This window comes from Meles meles, chromosome Y (assembly GCF_922984935.1).
Source record: "Meles meles chromosome Y, mMelMel3.1 paternal haplotype, whole genome shotgun sequence".
Taxonomy (NCBI): Eukaryota; Metazoa; Chordata; class Mammalia; order Carnivora; family Mustelidae; genus Meles; species Meles meles.
Genome location: NC_060088.1, coordinates 7,785,229 through 7,810,970, shown reverse-complemented (window position 1 = coordinate 7,810,970; position 25,742 = coordinate 7,785,229). Strand labels below are relative to the sequence as shown.

The following is a 25,742-nucleotide window of genomic DNA, read 5'->3' as shown; positions in this document are numbered from 1 at the left end:
AATAAAATTGTAGAACACCTTTTTTTAAAGAATTTTGTTTTATTTTATCTGTCAAGTTATTCACTGTTAATATTCTATTTAATCTTAAATAAGCTTATGGAAAGCTTCTTATCACATATTTTTCTCATAAATACATAAAGATAGTACCATATTAGGCAATGAATTTAATTTCTGGAATTTAGCTATTGGTCATGTTAAACTTGAATCTTTATGTCTTTTGAAAGCAGAAAGGATTAGAATGTGTCTTGAAAGTGAAATAAGATATTGTACAATTAGAAACTTCAGTGACAATGTAAAGGAAAAGTATATACTTGTATCAACTTACCAAGAAGAATGTATAGTAGCTTGGACCTATTGCTACATTACTGGATTACATTACAAAGATAAGAATGGGACAAATCCATAGACATTTTCCAAGGACTGGTGAATGGCAAGTGTCTGAAGCAGTATTACATTGAAAGAATATACATATCTATACCTGGGAAGCTTAATTGCTGTTAAGTTGCAGCACTAACACAATAACGAAATTGGGGCCCATAGGCAATGCTATCTAGACATTCATTCCAATCTTGCACCTTAGTAACAGGACAATCCTGTAGACAGATGACAAGGTCTCTCACAGAAAGGCCTCTGGGTCCAATGGCAGTTAAGTCCTTGAGAAGAGGAAACAACAAAATCAGACAATGTGTGAACACAAGTATGATTAGTTAAGCTAACTGATTAGTTGTGATTCATCGAAGCAAACTATAGATACTGAGTTAATTAAGTAGGATATTTGGATAATGCAGAAAATACTCAGTTAAAATGCTTTGAATCTTAGAATAATCTAGGATTTTGAATTTTTGATGACTGGAAAAAAATCCACTTGCTAACTGATAACACTAAGATGAAAACAAAGTTTGTCCATGCTGCTAATTTACGTTTTGTGTGTATATGTGGAAATTAATCATTTTTCCATTTGTCTTTCTCTTTCTCTAAACAGGTTAAAGCATAATACAATTCGTATATAAATACAACACCAAATATGCGGACAAAACTGTTATCAACATAAATCATGTAAGCCAATTCCTACTCACAGCAAATTCCTGTTCTCAATGTCTGAATAAAACTCTTGATGCTGTCACTACCTATGGGTGTTAAACAGAGTTAAAGCTATTACTCTAACTCTCCTATTCAGTGTTCTGATTTGCAATCCAATGTTTCTTTTTTGATTTTTTTTTAAATTTCTTAGGAGTAAACACATTTGCATAAAGCAGGACATATAGGTAAATGATGTATTTTATTTATAAACCATACATAGAGAATCTTGATACTGTCTTATAACTCAGAACAAAATCAATTTTCTTTCAGGGCACCTAGGTGGTCCAGTCAGTTAAAGGTCTGACTCTTGATTTTGGCTCAGTGTCATCATCTCTGGGCCATAGGACTGAACCCCATATGAGGCTCCAAACTCAGTGCGGAGTCTGCTTAAGATTCTGCTCCCTCTCCCACTATCCTTCTGTGCTCTGATCTTTCCCTAAAATAAAGAAATCTTCAAAACTCCCACCTCAAAATTTTCATGGTACATTTAAAAGCCAATGTGCTTTAAATAACATGTCCAATTTGAAAATATTCAGAAACAAAAATGTAGTTACAGAAAGAATAACTACTTTAGAAAATATAGAAATAGCTATTTCTGTAAAAACAAAACAGAAACAAAAACAAAACCTGAGAGACAAGATGGCAGAGAAGTAAGAGGTGCTGTTTCAACCGGACCTCTATAGTGAGCTAATTATCTACTTAAGAACCCTGATCACCCATAAAATCAGCCTGAGATTAGAATTATAAACTTTTGGATCTCTATGGGGGCAAAAGATGCCAGTGGACAGGTAAAACTGAGTGGGACCATCAGACTGATATCAGAGGATAAACAAAAAGGGGGGAGGTACCACCAGAAGTGACCCATTGGAAAGTAATACACCAATTCAAGAGTGCACTGTGATTGGAGACCAGCATTAACTTGGAGTCTGGTTGAAAGCACTCAAAAAAGCAAAAGATATTAATGGGAAATTGGTGGAATTGGGCAATTAGGGACAGGGACTTTGACCCATGGACCCAGGATGGCCACTGCTGGTGCTGAACCATAGAGTGCAGCGAAGAATCCAGCCTTCATCCCTGAGCTGCCAGAACACCTGAGAGTGTCTAGGTATTAGTGCCCATGAGGGATTCTGCTGTGGACGCCAGCTGGGGTGCTCTAGAACCACAGCCTTTTACACTCTGCTTGTACTCTGCATGACTGGGGTCTGAGTCATGCTCTACAGTCTCCTTGAGAGAGGACCATGCAGGTTCTAGCCAGTGCTCTCTAGGACCTGAGAGTGTCTGAACACTCCCAGCTGGACCAGCTTGAAAATCTCAGTGTTCTGTCTCTTGTTGGGACCATCCCAGCAGTCTGGACCTGCTCAGACAGCTGCAGTGAGGGAACAGCCACTGTAAGCCAGATCTCTGGGCTTGTACTTCTTGTGGTTTTAGTAACACTGGGGTACAATGAGAGCTCCTGCAACCCCTGAGATTATGACTGGGGACATGCTCTGCCACTGGCAGAGGTGGAGTTTATGTGCTCTAGAGCACCCAGAGGGGAGCAGACGGAGTGAGACTCTTCTCACGGAGAAGAGATGAATGTCTGGGTGCAGTTTCCTTTGCTCTAAACCTCAAAAGAACCTTCAAAAACCTCCAAGGGGAGAAACAAAACAAACAAACAAACAGAAACACTTCCAGAGAAGGAAGCCTGAAAAAAACGGTTTCCTCAGATCCCAGGCCCTTGATAGGGGGCAGGAGGACTCAACTCTAGCAATACTGCCTGAAAAAGCATGCAGAAGGTCCCTCTCATAGAAAACCAGCCAAAAACCAAATCAAACCAAACCAAAACACAACACAATAAAGCACAAGAGGATAACCACCACTATTTCACACATACAACTTTTATTTAATTTGATCTGACCATTCTCATTCTTTTTAATTTTTAAGACTTTTTAACCTATTTACCATCACAATGAGGTGGACATTACAACAAATGCCATAATAACCTCTTACTCGAAATTTTTTCATACATATACCTGTGTTTTTCATTTCCTTTTCTATTTTTTTTAATATTCATATAAGCTTCAAAGTAATCCTCTACCCAGTCAATACTAACCAGGTATATAAACCAGTTTTAATCCCCCTTTTTCTTGGGAAAATTGAGTCCTTTAACAAAGATACCAAGATACAGCCAGGAGGAATCAAAATAACCTTCCTCGTCCACATTGAAAATTTATAACCATTCTCCCATCTTTTCCTTCAGTCAGTGCTTCTGTGTATTATTTTTGTTCTGGTAGTATATACATCTCATACTTGGGGTTAATTTTGGTTAGGTTCCTTTTTGTTCTTGTCATTTATTTTTGTTGGTCTTTTTGTTTGTCTGCTTTTGTTTGTTTATTTTATAAATCTTACTTTGGGGGTACATTCAGGCTGAGCCTTCTTTTTTTTCTATCTTTTCTCTCTCTCTCTCTCTCTCTCTCTCTCTCTCTTTCTCTCTTTTTTCCTTGTTCTTTCTTTTTGGTGGGCCTCCTGCCTGCTCAGAAGTGTTCCAGGGTGCACATTGACTGCATGATGGTTGATATATTCAGGTACACTCCCACTCACCCATCTCTCACCAAACTGACTAGGAGGAAGAATGTCCAACACAGGAAAAATTCAGTGGTTGTGCCCTCTCCATCAGGGCTGTTGCTTATTGACATAAACAGTATGTCAGAAAAGGAATTCAGGCTAACAATTATCCAGGCGATGGCTAGGTTGGAGAAAATTTTTGATGATGAACTGGAAATGATTAGAGCAGAGGAGAAAGCCACCAGGTAAGATGTTTCAATGTTCTCAATGAGTTCCAATTTAATCTAAATTCTGTAACAGCTAAGTTTACTGAGGCAGAAGATAGAATTAGTGCTCTGCAGGACAAACTGATGGAGAGAAAAGATCAGGAGGAGGCCTGGAGCAAACAGCTTAGAAGCCATGAAAACCGAATTAGGGAAATAAGTGATGCCATAAAAGTTCCAACATCAGAATTATTGTAAATCCTGAGGTGGAGCAGAAAGAAAGGAGACTAGAGGATATACTTGGACAAATTTCCCAGTCTGGGGAATGGAAGTAGGGTTTGAGTCCTAGAGGCAGAAATGTCACCCCTCAGGATCATAGAATCTAGAAAGACCTCAGACACCTGATGTGAAAATGATGAATCAAAATTTTAGACAAAAGATCTTGATAGCAGCTAATGGGAAGAAATTAGTTATGAATAATAAATAAGGCCCATCAGAATAAAATCAGACTTTTCCACAGAAACCTGGCAAACTAGAAAGGGCTGGAAAGATATATTCAGGGCACTAAATGAGAAAAACATGCAGCCAAGAATACATTATCCAGCAAGAGTGACATTCAAAATGGATGGAGAGATAAGGAGCTTCCAACACTGGCAAGGTTTAAAAGAGCATGTTACCACCATCCAGCACTACAAGAAATACTAAGAGGAGTTCTATAAAAGAAAATGAACCTCAGAGAGTCATAGAACATAAATGGATGGAGACAATTTATAGAAACAAGGACATCACAGTCAACTGGATGGCAATAAAAACGTATCTCTCAATAATCACTCTCAATGTGAATTGCCTAAATATGCCTATAAAATAGCACAGAGTTGCAGATTGGATGAAATAACTGGACCCATCCATATGTTGTCTACAAGAGACCCATTTTGAACCTAATGATACATCCAGACTGAAAGTAAAGGGATGGAGCAGCATCTTTCATGCCAATGGACCTCAAAAGAAGGCTGAGGTAATGATTCTCAGATAAATAAGAATAATTATTTTCAGATAAATTAGATTATCAGATAAATTAGATTTTAAACTAAATACTATAGTCAAAAATATAGAAAGTACCTCTTTACTCAGAGATAGAGTAGGACACTATTCTTAAAGGGTCTATACGCCATGAAGATCTAAAAATTGTAAATATTTTCATCCCCAATGTGGGGGCAACCAGCTACATAATACAACTGTTAATCAAGATAAAGAGGCATGTTGATCTGAGAACAGTGATATGTATGATATGATAAGTATTATATATCATGTATGATATGATATGAGTACAGTAATTGTAGGGAAACTTAACATGTGACTCTCAATAATAGACAGATCCAAGCAGAAAATCTATAAAGAAAAAAAAATCATTGAATAACAGAGTGGACCAGATGGAATTCGTAGATATATACAGAACATTCCACCCTAAAATAACAGAGTATTCATTCTTCTCAAGTGCACATGGAATCCTCTCCAGAATAGATTACATACAGGGTCACAAATCAGGGTTCAACCAAGGCCAAAAGATTGAGTTTATTCCCTGCATATTCTTAGATCACAATTCTTTGAAACGGGAGCTCAACCACGAGAAAATTTTCAGAAGGAATTAAAACATCTAGAAGCTAAATACCACCTTGCTTTAGAATGGGTGGATCAACCAGGAAATCAAAAAACATCTTAAACAATTCATGGAAAGCAATGAGTATGAAGATACTTCAGCCCAAAACGGACACAACAAAGGCAGTCCTAAGAGTGAAATACATAGCCATCCAAGCCTCCCTCAAAAAAAAAATGAAAAATCCAGAACACACCAGCTGTCTTTACACCTAAAAGAACAGAAGAAGCAACAACAAATTAAGCCAACTCCACACATAAGAAGGGAAATAATCAAAAATAGAGCACAAAACAATGAGATAGCAACTAGAGATGCAGTAAAATGCATCAACAAATCTAGAACCTGACTTTTTGAAAGAATCAATAAGATCGATAAACCATTGGCTAAACTAATCCAAAAGAAGTGAGAAGATCTAAATTAATGAAATGCAAATGAAAAGGGAGAGATCAAAACTAACACCAAGGAAACAGAAACAAGCATCAGAAATTATTGTGAACAGTGCTGTGCCAATAAATTAAGCAAACTAGATAAAATGGATGCATTTCTGGAAACCTATATACTTCCAAAGCTGAATCGGGAAGAAATTGACAACATGAATAGACCAATATCTAGTAACGAGATTGAAGCAGTGATCAAAAACCTCCCAAAAAACAAGAACCCAGGACCCAAAGAATTCCCTGAGGTATTCTAACAAACTTTCAAAGAAGAAATAACACCTATTCTCCTGAATCTGTTTCAAAAAATTGAAGCAGAAGGCAAACTTCCAGATTCTTTTTATGAAGCCAGTATTACCCTGAATCGCCAAACCAAGCAAAGACCCCACCAAAAACAATTTCAGACCAATATCCCTGGTAAATATATATGCTAAGATTCTCACCAAGTTCTCACCTAGCTAATAGGATACAACAGTAAATTTAAAAGATCATGCACCATGACCAGGTGAGATGTATCCCTGGGTTGCAAGGGTGGTTCAACCATTGCAAATCAATCATTGTGATAGAACAAATAAATAAAAGAAAAGAAAAGAGAAGTACATGGTCCTCTCAATCAATGCAGATAATGCATTTGACAAATTACAACATCTGTTCCTGGTTAAAACACTTCAGAGTGTAAGGATAGTGGGAGAATTCCTCAAATTCATATTTGTCTATGAAAAACCCAAAGCAAATATCAACCTCAATGGGAAAACGTTGAGATCAGGAACATGACTAGGATGTCCACTCTCACTACAGGGTTGTTCAACATAGTATTAGAAGTTCTAGCAATGGCGATCAGACAACAAAGAGAAATAAAAGGTATTCAAATTGGCAATGAAGAAGTCAAATTCTCTTTCTTCACAGATAACATGACACTTTATAAGGAAAACCCAAAAGACTCCACCCCCATACTACTAGAACTCATGCAGTAATTCAGTAAAGTGGCAGGATACAAAGTCAATGTACAGAAATCAGTTTCTTTCTTACACACTAACAAAAAAATATAAAAAGGGAAATTAGAGAATCGATTCAATTTACTATAGCACCAAGAATCATAAGATATCAGAGAATAAACCTAACCAAAGAAGTAAAGGATTTGTACTCCAGGAACTATAGAAAACTCATGAAAGAAATTGAAGAATACATTAAACAGATGGAAGACCATCCCATGCAAATGGATTGGAAAGAATAAACACTGTTAAAATATCTATACTGCTAGAACATTCTATACTTTCAATACCATCTTTATAAATATTCCACCAGCAATTTTCAAAGAGCTTGAGCAAATGATCCTAAGATGTGTATGGAATCAGAAAAAAACCTGATTTGCTAAGGGCAAGTTGAAAAAGAAAAACAAAACTGGGAGCATCACGTTGTTGATTTCAAGATTTACTACAAAGCTGTGATCACCAAGACAGCATGATACTGGCATAAAAACAGACACATAGACCAGTGGAACAGAGTAGAGAACCCAGATATGGACCCTCAACTATATGGTCAACTAATCTTTGACAAAGCAATAAAAAGTTTAGAGTGGAAAAATGACAGTCTCTTCAATAAATGAAGAAAATTGGGAAAATTGAACAGGTATGTGTGAATAATGAGACTCAACCATTGTCTTATACCATACACAAAGCTAAACTGGAAATGGATAAAAGATGCCAACAAGAGGCAGGATCCATCAGAATCCTAGAAGAGAACATAGGCAGTAACCTCTTCAACATCAGCCACAGCAACTTCTTTCAAGATATGTCTCCAAAGGCAAAGGAGACAAAAGCGAAAATGAATTTTTGGGACCTCATCAAGATCAAAAGCTTCTAAAGAGCTAAGGAAACAGTCCACAAAACAAAGAGACAACTCATGGAATGGGAGAAGATATTCACAAATGACAGTACAGACAAAAGGCTGATATCGAGGGTCTATAAAGAACTTCTCAAACTCAACACAAACTTGCTCAGCTACCTGACCGATTTAGAGGTTGGCCCTGGAGACCTAGGCTGGCGGAGGTGCGATGGCAGTGGGGTTTGAGCAGGAGGGGGCCTGGTAAAGTTGTTCAGAGTCAAGGACAGGCACTCAGTCAGGACAACGAGAAGGACGCATCCCCCTCCCCCTCCTCTTTCTTAGGCGGGGCAGGTGGAGGAACTGGGCCGTCCCACGTACCGCTGCTGGCTGATGTTTTGCTTTGGGAGCAACCCCTACTGCCAGATCAAAATGATCGTTAAGGAGTATCACCTTAGCATTGCCGGTAGGAGTGGGCTCGAGCTTCAGGGGAGCTGGCGGAGGGCCGCCGGGGCAGGTGGGCACTGGGAGCGGGTAGGGAGGAATGCAGGGTACTCGGGGCAGGGGTGGGATTCAGCACAGGACGGAGAAAGGAGGCAGCTTGAGAGCGAGAGCGGGCGTGCGTCCCTGGCCATGGAGAGCCTCCCTTAAGTTTCCTCGTCCTGCGGGATATAGGGCGACTCGTTGCACTGCGGTCCAGTGGTTCTGCGATTAGGAACGTGGAGCTGCCAGCTGCAGGCAGGACACCAGCAGCCGGGACTTCTTTAACTGATCGTCTGACCCCAGGTGCCCAGGGTCTACAGGATGGCCGAGGTGGGGACCCTGCAGCCTTCGTCAGCAGCGGTGATGCTGGAGCCCCGGCTGCCTGGGTCACGTTCTCACCTGCCCGTTTTGTCGTGTCGGGTCTTCATCGAGCACCTGTGGCCCAATCCCTTGCAGTACTACCCGAGGAGCTGTGAGGGCGGGGTCTTGAATGTGGAAGCAAGGTGCCAGGGACTGTCAGCTTAGCGGCAGGGCAACGGAGGCTCAGAAGACCCTGGGCCCCAGGGTGCTCTGGGCGTGGGTTGCAGCATGGGAAGGGAGTCTGTGGGAAGTCTGGGCACACCCCCGAGGCAGCGCGGGTGTCCACCTGGGGGAGATCAGGCCGGCCACGCGGTTAGCCAGAATGTTCCTGGTCAATCAGGAGAAGCAAGGCTTCTCCACCCCATTCCTCCGAAAAGCCACCCGTGACTGTGGCCCCTCTCTCTAGGTCCTCCTGCCACTCATTCAGTGGGGGATGGCCTGCCTGGCTTTGGGAGAGGGGCTCCCATGGCCCGTCCCCTCCTGCGCCATGGTTCCCTGACTTCCCTCCATGTTTCCGAGTACCGCCTGTCCTCCCACAGCCCTACGGCCATCCTTGGGAATGGTACTAGGCCATCTGGAGGATGGGTCGTGAAGCCCTCGCTGAGAAGGAGGAGGGATCCCACAAGGACGAGGCATGCTGTCAACACCACCTTGGCTATCCTTGGCATCAAACAGTTTCACAAAGAGCTAACATTTCTGTGTCTATTTTCGTGTGCATGGGTTCGTATGTGTCTGGGGTGTGTGTGTGTGTGTGAATGCATGTGTGTATGTGTCGTGGCATGGCATCTGTGTGGTAATGGACATCGCAGAGCATCTGTGTTTGACCACGAAGAAGAAGTTGTGGAGGCCTCCACTGTTGTGAGACATGGCAGGGCTAGTCTACGTGGTGCTCGGCCTGCAGGGGACAGAAAGGAGGAAAAGGATCCGCAGGGGCAGGGGGGTTTCCTCCAAGCCCCATCCTGTTGGATTCCATGTGTGGGTGTGATGTGTAGCATGGGGGCACGGGGCGGCAGGTCTTGGCCTGCAGAGAGGCCCCCGCACTTCCTAGGCAGGGTCTGGGGGGAGGATGGGAAAAGGCAGACCTCCCTTGGCGAAGCCTTGTTCTTTAGAGCCAGGGACACAGGTGGGGTCGGCCTGCGCCGAGCGGGGCCCTATTGGCCCCGTGGCTCCTCGTACCCCCACATTCACTTCGCTTGGATAGTTTGGCCCGGTTCCCTTACTCCTGGACGCGTGCCCTGCATTGCTGCGATGTCATCCCGTGCATGCTTCTCGTCAGGCCCCAGCGCAAAACCAAGGGTCCCGGGAGGACCAAGGCGGTGGCGGTCACTCGTGGTCCCTGTGGACTCACGCCCCTCCCGCTGATAACACCACCCACCCGCAGGAGACTGTTCCATGGATGTCTGAGGGAAGGCAGGTGTGCGCTGTGGGCTGTGTGACGTCGTGAGTGTGCTACGTGTGGGGGAGCGGGTGTGGGGCCGGTCTGCGTCTGTATCCGTTGGTTCTGCCTGTGCGTGAGCGCGCGTGTGTGTGCTTGGCGTAGTGTGTTCCGTGTGCTTGCATAAGCATGCGCGGGCGCGCTTAGCTAGGTAGTGTGCCTGTATGACTCAGAGTATGTGTTTTGCTTACACGTTTCTATATCTGCAGGGGCGTATGTGTGTGTGTGTGCGTGCGTGCGTGCTCAGATGTGTGGCGGTCAATTGTGTATGCCTGTGTGCCAGAGGCCGTGGGTGTGGTGTGGTGTATGTGTGAGGGTGTATGAGTGTGAGTGTGAATTTTCCTGGGCCCTCGTGTGTATGGTTTATTTGGGGTGGGACCATATGTGTATGTCTGTGCTGGGGACACGTGTGTATGTGGATGCGTGTACTTTGAATGGGTGTGAGTGTGTGTGTGGTGGGGGGGAGGTAACAACCAGCTTGGGACCCTGTTGCTTGTCACGTGACCAGTGGCAAGTCGCAGACGGGCCGAGGGCTTTTATTTCCTGGGAGAAGGGCTGCTCAGAGAGGCTTCTGCATCTTTCTTGCTGAAGCCTTGTTCTTCCAGAGACCCTGTGGGCAGAGAGAGGGCAGAGAAAGAGCTCCTGAATACAAAGAGCGAGAGAGGGGAAGACGCAGAGGAGCGCAGGAGGAAAGGACAGGCGGACAGATGGACGGAGCACTCTCCGTCCTGCTTGTGCCGGGCGGCCAAGGACAGGCACTGGGGGGAACTGCGGCCGCACTTCCCGACCCCCATCCTCCAAAGAGGCAGACAGCTTCGGGGGCTCTGTCTCCTAGAACGGCAGTATTCTACGATGCCTGGGCTGACGATTTCCACGCACGCCTGACCAGTGTTCGCAGGGTGGCGGACGGTGTCCTCAGCCTTCGAGGAGTGTGTTGGGGAAGGGCAAGGGACAGTTTCTCCTTGACAAGCTTCAAATACCAGGTGGAGAGCGTGGTGAAGGCGGCCACGGGGTGGGGGGCCGGGGTGCGCAAGGACCCCACAGGTGGAGCCTGAGGCCACCCTGGAGGAGGCGTACTGGCCGGCGCCCTGGCGGGCTCCTGTGGGGGTGAGGGGTGGGGCCAGAGAAGGCCCTGCCCAGCGCGGTGTCAGTGGTTGGCCCCGGGGGTCGACCCTCATCCTGGGCGTGGCTTGGGCGGGCTCCCGTGGCCCAAGCCGCACGCGTGCCTCTGCCACCTCTGCCCGGCGCCGGCTTGCCCAAGGCCTTGTGCGCATGCGCCCCCCAGGCCCCCACCGCCGTTAGGAGGCTGCCGCCCGCAGCCATTCCTGGGCGCCAGAGCGCTAGCTGCCGGGCTGCGTGCGGAGCCACGTGCTCTCGCCTCCATCTCCTTCCGTCCAACGCTGCCAGGGCTCAGGGCCACGGGCACATGGAGAGCGGGGCGGGGTCCGGGGAAGATGGGGCTGCCCCAGAATCCGGGAGCACCTTGGTCCCGGAAGGGTGCGGTGAGGAGGTGGGGGCCCTCAGGGAGCCGGGTGCCGGGCGGGAAGTGGGGGCGCTGCCGGCCTTAGGGGCTGGGGCGGTGGCGGCAGAGCCTGTGCGGGAAGCCAAGGCCCGGCAGGCCGGAGGCGAGGCCAGCCTGGGGGCGGAATGGGTGGTCTTGGTGGAGGACAGGATGGCGGCGCCTGACGTTGGGGCAGAGGCAGACGAAGGGGGGGAGGGTCTAGAGGAACGGGAGGAGGACGAGGAGGTCAAGGAGGATGCAGAGGATGAAGGGAAGCACATTGAAGTGGTGGAATGTCCTGAAGAGGCTGAGGAGGGGGACGAGGAGGCGGCTGCGGAGGGGCAGGGGGCTGAGGAGGATAAGGAGGAAGGGGAGAACGATGACAAGGAAGAGTCTGTTGAGGAAGAGGCTAAGGAGGAGGATGAGCCACTTAATAAGGAGGAAGAGAAGCCTGAGGCGGATTCTGTGGAGGAAGGGGCTAAGGCTGAGGAGGATTTTGAAGAGCAGGTGGCTGAGGACGTGGAGGCGGAGGCGGAGGAGGACAAGAGGGAGGAGAGCCAGGAGGAGGCAGAAGCCCAGGCGCTGCGGGAGAAGCAGGAAGGGGAAGAGCAGCCAGGGGCACAGCCAGGTCCGCCCGGGTCCCCGCTCCAGGCCCTACGGGCCCTGCAGTCAGAGCTGGAGCCCGTGAACAAGGACGCCAGCAGGGCCTACTCTCGGCTCAAGCTCAGGTTCTGGCAGAGGCGACGGCGTCACCTGGACCACCGAAGCGCCCTCATCCGGGCCATCCCCGGCTTCTGGGCCAAGGCTGTATCCTTGACAGCTTCGCGGAGGGACCCCGATGTGGCCGGGCTAGTGCAGGAGGCTCCTGTGGCAGGGGGCCCGCGTTGTGGTGGCCTGGCTCATGCCTCGGTGACCACGACAGCCTTGGATTCCTGGTTCCGGGTGGGGGTCCCTGGCGGGGCCTGCACGTTGCCCTTGATGTCGCAGGAGGCCCTGAAGCTCCCCCCGGCGGAGTAGGAGCAGAAGTCCGCGTCAGAATTAGGCATAGGCCATGGGGCCGCCTCACCCAAAACAGCTCCACTCAAAGCTCAGGCTCCCCTGGCAGTAATGCAGCAGGCGAGGGGATGTGATTGCCCACCTGGTCAGCCAGAGGCACCGATGGAGGCTGTCTGGGAATGAGCCAGTTCTGCCTAGCCATCCGCACAGGAGGATGTGCCTGAGAGGGGTGGCGCGGGCCGGGAGGGAGGTCTCCGAGGATGCACAGCTTTGTCTGCGTTAGTGCCCGGCCGTGCGCTACCTAACTGCCTAATGCAACAGGCCGTGCGCGGGCCCAGTGGGCCTTGACACAATCTGTGAGGTGGAGTGGGTCCCAGTGGGAGGAGAGGGGATGCAGGGCCCACCTGCCGCCCAGGCTGGCCCTGTTGTTCTAGCTCTCTCATCTCCAGCCCTCGCAGAGTCCTTGACGCAAAGCAGTTTGTGAACCACCCGCAGATGTCAGCCATGATCAGTGGGCAAGATAAAGGCATACTTGGCTCCATGACGGATCTGAAGGTCTGGCCTGGGAGACGGAGGCCGGCCTGCGGGAGGGGAGAGGAGCGGGTAACGGAAGTGACCCCTCCCCAGGGCCAGGAGGGGAAGGGTCTGCCGGACAGAGATTTCAACCCTCTCCCCCACTTTGCCGCCCGGCAGGTGGAGGACCTCGAGTCTCCCCGTGATCGCCGCAAGATCCTGCTCTTCTTTCGCAAGAACTCCTACTTCCGCAATGAAGTCGTTGAGAAGGAGTATGTCCTCAGGGCTGCTGGTAAGGGGCCTCTGCGTGGATGGGCGGCAGCAGGTGGAGGCGGCACGGTTGATTGAACCTGATGCCTCATCCAGCGCCTTCTCACAGACCCATCTTCCTGCAGGGTACGAGCCGTCTCACTCCACTCCCATCCAGTGGCACCGGAATTATGAACGGGAGGCTTATAGGCGCAGACACCACAACAGCAGCCTTAACTTCTTCAACTGGTTCTCGGACCACAGCTTTGCGGGGTCTAGCAGGATAGCTGAGGTGGGTCCCTGTGACGAACTGCGCACATGAACCCGGCTGTGTTCCCCAGCGGACTGGGATGGGCATCTGAGCCCTGCCCCGTTTCCCCTGCCAGATCCTCATGGACGACCTGTGGCCCAATCCCCTGCAGTACTACGTGAGGAAGAAGGCCCCAGCAGAGGGAACTGAGAGGAGGGCAGGTGAGCGGCCCAGGGCGTGGGAGCTGGGCTTCACAAATGCAGAAACTGAGGCTCGGAGGAACGCTCCGAGGCAGTGGCCCCAGGTCAAAGGGGCATCGCCGCGGGACAGGGAGACTGCAGAAGGGCAGTGTGGAGCTGGTTCTGCCTGGGGAAGCTTGAGGTAGGCGGGGCCAGGCAGCGTCAATGAGCAGAGCTGGAGAAGCAGAGTCGGCTCAGCAGCTGCCCTTGTGGGAAGTGCCATTCCCTGGCCACGGACTCCTGCCCGCAGGTCTGCTAGCCACCAGCTCACCTTTGTGCCCACCTACGCGCCTCCCACCACCCTTGGCACAGGGGTCTGGGTACCGTGGTGTAAAGGCTCAGGCGTCACCCCGGCACTTTTCTGTGCTCATCAGCACGGTTGTCCCCGTCCTCTCTGTGGGCAGTGATCTGTGCCCGACACAGTCACCCCGAGAACACTGGCCGGCGCGCACAGACACGTTGGCTGCGTGGGTGGAGGAAGTGGCGGGCGATCACAGTCCGGGTCGGCGGGGGGACCCGGGGAGGTTGAACACCCTTCCGCGGGAGGGCCTTGAAACCCTCAAGCAACCTTAGGTATGGCCCACAGAGGATACACACGGGCCTCCTCACGTGTGCCTGTGTGTCCGTGCGTCTGTGTGTGTCCCTCCCAGGGAGCTTCACGGAGTTGAGATGAATATGCAGAAGCATCGCACTTGCCCGGAACCACGCAGAACCTTCCCATGGAGCCGAATGGTCAGCCCCGTTCCTCAGCACCGGGAGTACCTGAAGTCTGGTGCCGGGGTGAAACACAGGGCCGACGGAGGCCTCCTTGGATACATACTGAAAAGTAGTAATACGATGTCCGCCTTGTTTACGTGTGTTGGCGTCTTTGTCATCACGCACGTATGCTTGCCCGAAGTCTAGGTCACACATTCACTGGGACGGCATCCCAGGGGGCAGAGGTCCTTCCGCTGGGGTTGGGGCTGGGGCTGTGGGCAGGGAGAGGAGATGAGGGAAAGGCCTGCGGACAGGGCTCATCTCTTCCCTGGGGAAGTGACAGAGGTCGAGGAAAGGGAGGGATGCGCCAGGGCCGAACACGTCCAGTGCCCAGGTCTGGTGGATGGCGATGACGGTCCTCCAGAGATGCTCCCTGGGGGATGTCCTCAGACACATCCACTACACACAGCACGGGGTGCGGACTGGTGTTTCATATTACTCTGTTGAACCCCAGTGCCAGTGTCTCCATTGGTCTAAGAAGGGGCCCGGGCTCTTGCTGACACAGTTATCCTCTCAGCCCCAGAAGAAAACATGAGCGACGGGGGCGCCAGTCCCTGTGGAGGGACTGTTGCAGTGCGGTCAGAGGCAGGTGGGAATGTAGGAAAGGTGACACTCTCATTCGGGCCCAAGTGGCTGGGAGGAAGTACAAAATGCAGGGCAGCGACACACAGAAACACACACACACGCACACCCTTGGTATCCAGTACCACTCCCCACAAGACACACACACACACACACAGAAACTGTCGTAAGTGCTGGACCTTCACTGAGCAGCGGGGGGGGGGGGGGGTGTGGGACAATTCCATCTGCCCATGGCCTTAAGGGGTCCTCGGCCTGGGCCATTTCGGGGGGCTGCTGCCTATTCCTCTCTGCTTGTGGCGTTTGGTAGGCTGTTGCCAAGGATGTGAAGCCTAGGGGAGAGGAAGGAACAGGGTCCGCCAGTCCTAGGCACCTCCCACCTGGCTGTGGGCACCGGGCTGGTGTTGAAGCCTGGCCTGCCCCCTGCGCCCAGCCCGGCCTGGCCTGGCCTGGCCCAGAGAGATGGTGAGGCCGTGGAGGGCGGATCCTTTTGGAGGTCAGGGAGCCCCAGATGTTAGGAGTCCGCGGAGGGTGGGGGACTCCGGGCCAGGGTCCCCAGCACTAAGACGGGGAGCCAGGACTTCTAAGACAAATCCGCGCTAGCATTCCATTTTCGCACCTAGACGAGAGCTCGAGGGTATCCTGTCTAGCAGCCTCTGCAGGGCTGACTTTTGCAACACAAGCCGAAACAAAGCCACTCACCGTGAAACATCGGTCCCTGACCCAAGTTGAGGCAGCGAGCCTCCAGATGCCAGCCCATCAGCCCCATGGACATGGCAGACAGGGGCATGATCAAAGCCCTGACTGGCAACACCTTCACAGCGATTCCGCAGGGGCCTCGCTCCCGAGGCCCTTGGAAGAGCTTATAAAAACCCCTAAATTGGAATGGGAACACGGCAGCCCTCCCGGGAGCATGGTGCCCTTGCCCAGTAAAGTCTGCCCCGCTTCCCAGCACTCTCTGTCTGGTCTACCACGCGCTTCCCTCCTCGAAGCGGCGTGACCTGGATCCTGGGCACTAAGGGAACAACACGTCTGTAACCCAGAGTGCTGTCTGAGAGGAGAGGACCGCCTGCGGCATTGCCAGGCATTCTGCCTCCATGGCTCTGGAGCACGTGCGTCTGTCCCTGGCCGCTCTGGAACTTCGTGCACTTGTCTGGGTAAAGGGGGGTCCGCTCTTTGCCCGCGTTTCTGTGTCTTCGTGAGCGTGCCTTGGCGTGACTTGGTCTGGCTCTACCTGTGCCGTCACGTCTCCGATCTCGCATCTGTGCTCATCCCGCCTACGCCAGTGCTGGGCCCCCATAAGTGCCTTTGGCCCTGGTGGGTCGCTGCTTTGCTACAGCCGCCGGGTTGTCGGCCTGACTTGTGTTGGTTGTATGAGTTCCTGTCTCTGAGGCGGTCTGCCTGTGAATTGGACCCCGTTTTCGAGTCAGAACGCTCTCCTCCTCCAGCGGGGTTGGCGCAGCGTCTGTAATCTTTGGTGAGGCCCGGGAAGTCCTTGGCTGCCCGGGCCGTAAGGTAGGTGGTGACGCGTCCTTGGGAATCGAGGAACAGCCCCGCACCTACTGCCCGTCAGCGCGGGGAAGGGATCTCAGGGGCCTCGCTTCGGGCATGAGGTCACTCATCTCTCTCACTCCTCCCACTTTCCACTGCTCTGTGGCTTTGGGACGACAAGCTCAGTCTCTCGCACGTAGCATAGACACGGGCAGCTTTTCAAAGGCTGCCCGTTCTGCTGTCGTCCACATCTTACTCCATTGCTCTGAAGCGTCTTTACTGACCAGGGCAGACTGACGTCCACGATTGCAGTGCTGGGTTTCTGTGTACCCCCGGCCTGTTTCCACCCTCTGTTCCTCCGTGACGTCCTCCTTTGGTGTATGATTCTTGTTTCCAGGAAACATGATCGCTGACCTGGTTGGCACCACTGGGTTGAGCTCTGCTCAGAGGATGTTTTGCTTCTGCACACGTGGGTGGTCCCTTCTTCAGAGGCAATGTGTCCTTTTGGTCTGTATGCCTTGCAATGTATGAATTCAGCTAGGGCAATCAAGGCCCTGCCTCCCTGTCTCTGCCCTTCCTCGCTCCCTCCCTCTCTTCCGCCTCCCATCCCTGCTACTACAGTAGTCTCCCTCCTGCCCATGTTCCTCTCTTCCCTCCTGTCCATCCCTCCCACTCGCCCTCTCTCACCTGCCTCTTCCTAGCCTTCTCCGCTTCTCTCCCTCTCTCCCCAGTCTCCCTCTCTCTCCCATCTCGGGGTCACCACCCCAGCCTTCCCCATCTCCAAGGCTGTGCTGTTTTTAGTGCAGTATTTCCTCAGGAGCCTCCTCTAGTGTTGTGGGTATGGTTGCACGTGCTAGGTCAGTTTGGATCGTACCAGTAATTCCAGAGTCTGGACTCTTTCAGGGACAGTCTCTGAAAAGTGGTCTTCTCCCCACAGACGGCCATGCATTTCTCTCCCTGCAGGCGTCCCTCTTTGCCGTGGCAAGTCGACTTTTAATAGAGACACTCGTGCCCACCAAGCACCCTGCACATAACCTCAAGGGAGTTGCCCCTGCTTCCTTACGGTCAAAATGCCCCAGGATACACACACCCATTCTTGTTGGAGGAGGCCCTCCCGTGGTGCAACCCCAACGCTGCCAGCCTTGCCACCGCCCATGGGGACTTCCTCACACCTCCGGCAGCTTGCATCCTATCGGCCACGTGACCCCCCCCCCCCAAGCGGCGCTCCCCCCCCCCCCACCCCGGGGCTGAACCCGCACGAGGTGTGGTTTGGACTGCAAGGACCTGGTGAGTACCAGAGAAAGGGCGCACGTGCCGTTAATGCTCACTTGGCCATCCCCTCCCCAGCTGGTACCGCACTCAGCGACAGACACGGACTAAGGGAGAACTTGGAGCAGAGTGGGAAGGAAGACACAGAGAGACCTCGCATGAAAGTCAGGCGACGGAAGAGGACGCAAAGAGGAGAAGAGACACTGACAGAACAGGGAAAAGCCTCGGGCCGAGGAAAGTACAGTGGGAGCGAGTCCTACCGGTGGCTCGGGCGGAAGAATACCCAGAATTGCCCTCTGGGCTAGAGGTCTGGCCCATTAGCATGCCACCGAGTCGCAACGACCGGCCTCACTGGGGCTGGGGTAGTCGATCTGTCCACCAGGGCGGCCACGGACCTGGGCTCTGTGCTAAGGACCATCAGGGAGGTGGTTTTGTGGGCGGTGCCTTTGTTTTAAGGAAAGGAGGGACCTGGGGGTTGGTGGGGTGGGGGGCGGGAGATGGTCCCTGCAGCCAGCATCTTGGTGGCGGCCACCTGGCTCCCTCCACCACTGGGCGGGTCAAGGGGGAAAGCACGTGGACAGTGATGTGGCAGCGGTGGAGCACCAGCTGATGACTCCAAGGCTTTGCCCCAGGTCGGCTGAGGCTTCCGAGCCGCGGGCGGACAGTGGGTTCGGCCGCTGGATTTCAGTTCTCTGGTGCCAGCCGAGTGGTCCCAGGAGAACGGATGAGAAAGGGTACAGCGTGTCTGTGATACCAGGGGACTTGCGGGAATGGCCCCGGCAGTGTCTGGGAAGAAAGGCTAGAGTGTGTCTGGGACACCCGGGGAAGAACGGGGATGGCCTGGGCCGTGTCTCCGAAGAAAACGTTTGCGGATGAGGGCCGGAGGGCCCCCTGAAGGAGGAGACCTGGCCGGGCTCCCTGGCTGGCTCCTGCCTGGGCAAGGGACAAGGCTGGTGGTGGCCACGTCCACCGCCCTGTCACTGGTTAGATCCGGGGGCCACCCAGCGTCCCGGGCGTGGCTCGGAGGCGCCATCCAGCCCAGGCCGCAGGCGGGCCTCCGCCACCGCTGCCCCCGACACCCCCTGCAGCGAGGCCCTGTGCGCCTGCGTGGCCCAGGCCCCCGCACTCTGGTAGGTGGCTCCGACCCGCCGGCCACAAGGGTCGCAGAGCTCAACCTGCCCGACACGCGACCATCTCCTTCCCTCCGCAGCTGCCTGGGCTCAGGGTCCCCGCCCAAGGAGAGTGAGTGGAGGTCCGGAGAAGGCGGGGCTGCCCTGGAATCCTGGACGCCCGTGGTCCAGGAGTGGGCAGGGAGGATGCGGGGAGGGGGTTCGGGGGAGGGGGCGGAGCTCCAGGAGCCGGGGCTCCTGCGGGCACGCGGGGGCGCTTCTGGACCAGGAGGCTGCGGGGATGGCGGCAGAGGCTGTGCGGGAAGCTGAGGCCCTGCAGGCCACAGAGGAGGCCGGTGCAGGGGAGGAGTGGGCCCTGGTGGTGGAGGACGTCATGGCGGTGGTGGGGGTGCTGGCGGTGGAAGACGAGGAGGTGGCACAAGCAGAGCAGGACGAGAGGCTCCAGGAGCTGCCGCAGGCGGAGCCGGTGCCACGGGCCGACACAGCCGGCGCCCCACTGGCCGCGCTGGAGGTGGTTCAGGAAGCGCTCCGCTCCGTGGACGCCCAAGCCTCCAGGGCCTACTTGTGGCTCCAGTGCAGGATGCATCAGAAGCGGAGCTCTCACCAGGCTGGAAGGAGGGCCGTCATGCAGGGCAGCCCTGGCTTCTGGGCCCAGGCGGTATCCTTCATCCTGCTGGTTGGCTTTGGCGGCAGTGGAGGAAGAGAGGGAGGAGGGCAGCGGGGGAGCCGGGCCTGGGCCAGGGCAAGGAGAGCTGTGGCGATGGCCACGCTCCCCCAACAGTGGGGCCCAGCCCGCCAGCAGTGGGCACCCTCCCGCAGCCATCCACCCCCAGCAGTGGCCTCACCCCTCTATTGCACAGCACAGTGTGGTCCTGGAGTGGGTGTTTGCTGGGCGGCAGTGGGGGGCACTGGGGGGAAGGGCAGGAGATGGGATGAGACCTGTTCAGGCCTGCCTGAACAGAAGCTCCGGGCCAATGTTCTGGGGCTGCAGCTCCCCCAACCCTCTTCTGGGGGTCAGGGAACACGTGTCAACACTTTCAACACCTGGTGAAGCCCAGGCACACCTGGCTCAGGGCAGATATTGGAAGGAAATGATTCTCTGGGTACATGGGGCAGATGGAGAGTCTGCCCACCCCCTTCCCTGTCCTGCGCAGCCAGTGCAGTTTCCCAGATTGTTCGCTGTAGACCCACAGTTTCATCTGCATGCGCACACTGAAACTCCGTCGGCAGGCTGCCTGGCTTCAGCGAACCCCAGGAGCCCAGCCACGGTGCAGGGCTGCTACCAACTCTGTCTCCACGGGCCCTGCTGCGGCAGACCTGAAGCCCCTGGCCCAGGAGCCCTAAGACACGTTTCTTGCCTACCTGCCCCGCCCTCTCCATGCCCCCCCCCACCCGCCCCCTCACTCTCTTTCCTCCCCGCCCTTCCTCTGTGTCTCCTCCTCAGTGTCTGGGTCTCTCTGTCTCTCTCTCTTCTCCTATCCCCCCTGCTCCCAACCTACGGTTTTCCCTCCCTCTCTCGCTGCATCTGCCAGGCTCTTGCTTTGCACCTGGGTGTGCAGCCATGCTGCAAGTGAGCGGAGCAGCCCCCTTGTGGGCACAGAAGGTCCCTCAAGGGCCCAGGGCTTCAGTGAGCACCCAAGCAAACACAGCCGGGAGAGTGGGACCGAGCACATCCAGGCAGCCAAAGCGGTGACTGTCACATGGTCCAGCAGGCCACGGGCCCAGACCCGTGGCCGCAGGAAGGGAGAGCAGTCAGGCGCTTGACCTTCCCACGTTGGGCCCCGTCAGCCTCAGCCCTGTTGGTCCTCGAAGCCCAGCGACGCCCCAGTGCAGAGCACGGGTGATGACAGGGCACGCGCTGAGGAGGTTGGGAGGGAGGCAGTGCCTGCTGTTTCTGCACACGCCCCATTCGGTCCCCTGCTCTCAGACGGGTAGGGCCGGGCTGTCCTGGTTCTCTTTCCGGAGCACCTGAAGTCGAGGCTCCTTGGCCCAAGACTGATCCTGAATCGCCCCCAGATATCAGCTGTGACGGGCGGCCAGGACACAGACTTGCTCAGCTACCTGACCGATTTAGAGGTTGGCCCTGGAGACCTAGGCTGGCGGAGGTGCGATGGCAGTGGGGTTTGAGCAGGAGGGGGCCTGGTAAAGTTGTTCAGAGTCAAGGACAGGCACTCAGTCAGGACACCGAGAAGGACGCGTCCCCCTCCCCCTCCTCTTTCTTAGGCGGGGCAGGTGGAGGAACTGGGCCGTCCCACGTACCGCTGCTGGCTGATGTTTTCCTTTGGGAGCAACCCCTACTGCCAGATCAAAATGATCGTTAAGGAGTATCACCTTAGCATTGCCGGTAGGAGTGGGCTCGAGCTTCAGGGGAGCTGGCGGAGGGCCGCCGGGGCAGGTGGGCACTGGGAGCGGGTAGGGAGGAATGCAGGGTACTCGGGGCAGGGGTGGGATTCAGCACAGGACGGAGAAAGGAGGCAGCTTGAGAGCGAGAGCGGGCGTGCGTCCCTGGCCATGGAGAGCCTCCCTTAAGTTTCCTCGTCCTGCGGGATATAGGGCGACTCGTTGCACTGCGGTCCAGTGGTTCTGCGATTAGGAACGTGGAGCTGCCAGCTGCAGGCAGGACACCAGCAGCCGGGACTTCTTTAACTGATCGTCTGACCCCAGGTGCCCAGGGTCTACAGGATGGCCGAGGTGGGGACCCTGCAGCCTTCGTCAGCAGCGGTGATGCTGGAGCCCCGGCTGCCTGGGTCACGTTCTCACCTGCCCGTTTTGTCGTGTCGGGTCTTCATCGAGCACCTGTGGCCCAATCCCTTGCAGTACTACCCGAGGAGCTGTGAGGGCGGGGTCTTGAATGTGGAAGCAAGGTGCCAGGGACTGTCAGCTTAGCGGCAGGGCAACGGAGGCTCAGAAGACCCTGGGCCCCAGGGTGCTCTGGGCGTGGGTTGCAGCATGGGAAGGGAGTCTGTGGGAAGTCTGGGCACACCCCCGGGGCAGCGCGGGTGTCCACCTGGGGGAGATCAGGCCGGCCACGCGGTTAGCCAGAATGTTCCTGGTCAATCAGGAGAAGCAAGGCTTCTCCACCCCATTCCTCTGAAAAGCCACCCGTGACTGTGGCCCCTCTCTCTAGGTCCTCCTGCCACTCATTCAGTGGGGATGGCCTGCCTGGCTTTGGGAGAGGGGCTCCCATGGCCCGTCCCCTCCTGCGCCATGGTTCCCTGACTTCCCTCCATGTTTCCGAGTACCGCCTGTCCTCCCACAGCCCTACGGCCATCCTTGGGAATGGTACTAGGCCATCTGGAGGATGGGTCGTGAAGCCCTCGCTGAGAAGGAGGAGGGATCCCACAAGGACGAGGCATGCTGTCAACACCACCTTGGCTATCCTTGGCATCAAACAGTTTCACAAAGAGCTAACATTTCTGTGTCTATTTTCGTGTGCATGGGTTCGTATGTGTCTGGGGTGTGTGTGTGTGTGTGATTGCATGTGTGTATGTGTCGTGGCATGGCATCTGTGTGGAAATGGACATCACAGAGCATCTGTGTTTGACCACGAAGAAGAAGTTGTGGAGGCCTCCACTGTTGTGAGACATGGCAGGGCTAGTCTACGTGGTGCTCGGCCTGCAGGGGACAGAAAGGAGGAAAAGGATCCGCAGGGGCAGGAGGGTTTCCTCCAAGCCCCATCCTGTTGGATTCCATGTGTGGGTGTGATGTGTAGCATGGGGGCACGGAGCGGCAGGTCTTGGCCTGCAGAGAGGCCCCCGCACATCCTAGGCAGGGTCTGGGGGGAGGATGGGAAAAGGCAGACCTCTCCTTGTGGGAGCCGTGTTCCTTAGGTCTGGGCATACTGGCAGCATAGGTTCCTTGCGAGTGTTGCCGTCATGACCCTTTGGTTCCTTGTACCACCACATTCACATCGTTTTTACAGCTTTGCCCAGTTCCCCTGCTCCTGCAAGTGTGCCCTGCATAGCTGTGATGCTGTCCTGTGCGTGATTCTGGTCTGGTCCAGCGCAAAACCAAGGTTCCTGGGAGGACCAAGCAGGAGGCATTCACTCACAGTCCCTGTGGACTCACAACCTTCCCACAGATAACACCACCACCTGTAGAAGATAGTTTCTTGGATTTGTGAGGGAAGGCATGCGTGCACTATGGTCATCCTACCTGACATCCTGAGTGTTCTGTGTGAGGGAGTAGGTGTGGGTAGGTCTGCATGTGTGTGTGTGCATGTGTGTGCATGTGTTTGTGTGTGTGTTTGTGTATGTGTGCAAGAACTTGTGGCCCCTGAACATTCCTATGAATTGGAGATATATGTGTATGCTTCTGCACATGTGTACAGACACGTGTGGCCTCTTTTGCTCACATGTGTGCAGGACATAATGTGTGCTTATGTGTTGTGCCTGTGTTTCATGTGCCCATGTGTTTGTTGGTATGTGTGTGTGTGTGTGTGTGTGATAAGTGTGTATGCCTGTATCCTGGAGACATGTGTGGTTGAGTTTTGTGCCTGTGTTTTTTCTTGCACATGGCTGAGTGTGTTGTGAGGTCTCATGTGACTGCATTCACATAGGGATTGTATTTTCATATGTGCTGCATGTGTATGTCGGCATGTCGAGATATGTGTCTCTGAGTGTGAGTGTGCTTGACTGTTGTGTGTTTGTAGGTTTCAAGTCCACACATATGTGAGTTTGTGGTGAAGGTGAATACCTAGGTGTTGGATCCCATGTGTGTAGGTGTTTTTTTCATGATTGTGTGTTTACATGTGCAGGATTGTGTTTTTGTGCAGGTGAGGGTCATCCCTGTGTGTAGCGACTAGTTCTGTATTACATATTTGTGTGCTTCTAAGCACACATTCTTGTGTGTATGCTTACGTGCAGAATTCTGCATGCCTGTGTGAGGTTACAGTCTTTGTATTCCATGTGTATACATTTCCAGGCACAGATGGGTGTGTGATCCTATAGGGCTATGTGTATATGTCTGTGTGCCAGAGACCTTGTATGTAGCGTTTTCTGTGTATATCCTTGCATGTGCACATGTGTCTGTTTTGTGTTTCTGTGTGAATTCCCATGGTTGATTGTGAGTTTGTGTATGTATCTGTGTGTGTATCTATCACCACTCCTGCATATCTCTGTGTTGGAGACTGTGAGTCTGTGTGTGTTTCATAAGCACAGGTGCATGTATTTGCATGGTCACACGTGCATACCCCTGTGTCAGCAAATGTGCGTAAGTGTTGGCTCTCTTTGTGTTTGCACTGATGTGTGTGTGTGTGTGTGTGTGTATGTGTGGACAATTGGGAATGCCTTTGTGCCCTAGACCGTGTGTTTTCATTGTGTATCTCCTGTTCTGTAAGCAATGTGTGTGTGTGTGTGTGCTTTAGGTTCTTGTTTGTATGCAGTTGTGGTGGAATGCTTTGGTGTGGTTTTGGGTGTATGTTTAAATGTGCACTTCTGTGTACATTTGTAAGCCAAGGGTGCATTCCTCTATACCAGAGATTGGACGTGTGCAGGGAGTTCATATGGGTTGGCATTGGCATGAGTGTGTGTGCATTCCTATACTTCCTGTATCACAGAGATTGTGTTTTTTTCTCACATGAGTCTATATCCTCAGGGGTGTGTGCATATGAATGTGTGTGTCGGACAGTTGTGTATGCCTTGTGTGTCAAAGACTGTGGATATTTTTATCGTGTAGGCCTATGAATGTATTTCTTTTTTGTGCACTGTATACATCTGTGCTGGAGACCTTGTATGTGCTGTCTGTGTGTTTGTGCTTTCAAGCATAGCTCTGTGTGTTTGGAAGGGTAGGGGTGCACTTTTGAGTGTGCTGTGTGTTTGTAGGGGGGATTATATGATGTCTTCAGTGTGTTTCCATAAGCACATATGTATGTGTGTATGTCTTTGTGTGTGATGTTTGTGTGTGGTGTGGTGTGTTGTGTTTCCATAAGCTCATATGTATGTGGATATGTGCGTGGCTATGTGTACATTCCTGTATGACAGAGGCCATGTGTTTTCCTTACATGTTTTGTATCCTCAGAGGTGTGTGTGTGTGTGTGTGTGTGCGTGCTCAAATGTGTGTGGGTCAGTTATGTATGCCTGTGTGCCAAAGGCTGTGGATGTGTTTGGGTGTGTGTGTGTGTGTCTGTGTTTATTGGGCACATTTGTGTATTTTTTGGGGTGGTGCCAAATGTGTATGCATGTGCCAGAGATCTTGTGTGAGTGTTGTGTGTTGTGTGTGTGTTTGTGTGTGTTTGGAAGAGATGATGTGTGTGCATACGAGGGCTTGTGTGCATGCATGAGTTCCGTATGGGCAAGTGTATGTGTCGTGTGTTCCAATGGTTTGCATGAGCACGTGTGTGTATGTGTGTGCATGTGAGTGTGAGTGGTGCCTGATAGTGTGGGTTTGCATGTGCATGTGTGTGTGTGTGTGTGTGTGTGCCATCTATTGCCTTTGTTCAGAGATCATGTCTGGGCATGCATAGTATATGTGTGTGTTTGCAGAAACACCCCAGCAGAAAGGCCATCCTGGCATCTGTTCTCCTGTTTAGGGCAGTCACGTCTACCTCCTGTGTACCAGGCAGAGAAGATGGAAAGGAATGTATTCCCTGCCTCACTGAGGGCCACCCAGCTTGCTGTTCCCTGAGCCCACGGGGGTTTCCCAACAACATCTCTCACCAGTCCTGAGCTCACACCCCTTCACTCACCCTGTACTCATCCCTTCTTTGAGGTCCCCCACTACCTGCACCACAGCTGGGCTTGGGACCATGCAACATG

The 25,742-nt window shown here is 52.7% G+C and overlaps 1 protein-coding gene across 1 annotated transcript; it reads left to right on the top strand.

The window, feature by feature from the left end:
• The first annotated feature begins 11,440 nt into the window (after nucleotides 1–11,440).
• LOC123935922 (testis-specific Y-encoded protein 3-like) lies at nucleotides 11,441–13,908 on the top strand. Its single transcript, XM_045996770.1, has 5 exons — nucleotides 11,441–12,322; nucleotides 12,989–13,066; nucleotides 13,205–13,316; nucleotides 13,420–13,565; nucleotides 13,660–13,908. Exons 1-5 carry the CDS (start codon nucleotides 11,441–11,443, stop codon nucleotides 13,906–13,908), a joined length of 1,467 nt encoding a protein of 488 aa, XP_045852726.1.
• The last annotated feature ends 11,834 nt before the right edge of the window (nucleotides 13,909–25,742 follow it).

Coding starts and splice junctions, on each gene's coding strand:
- LOC123935922 (XM_045996770.1), top strand. CDS start 11,441: ATGGAGAGCGGGGCGGGGTCCGGGGAAGATGGGGCTGCCCCAGAATCC. Junction 13,067..13,204: donor GCTCCATGACGGATCTGAAG/GTCTGGCCTGGG, acceptor GCCGCCCGGCAG/GTGGAGGACCTCGAGTCTCC. Junction 13,317..13,419: donor GTATGTCCTCAGGGCTGCTG/GTAAGGGGCCTC, acceptor ATCTTCCTGCAG/GGTACGAGCCGTCTCACTCC.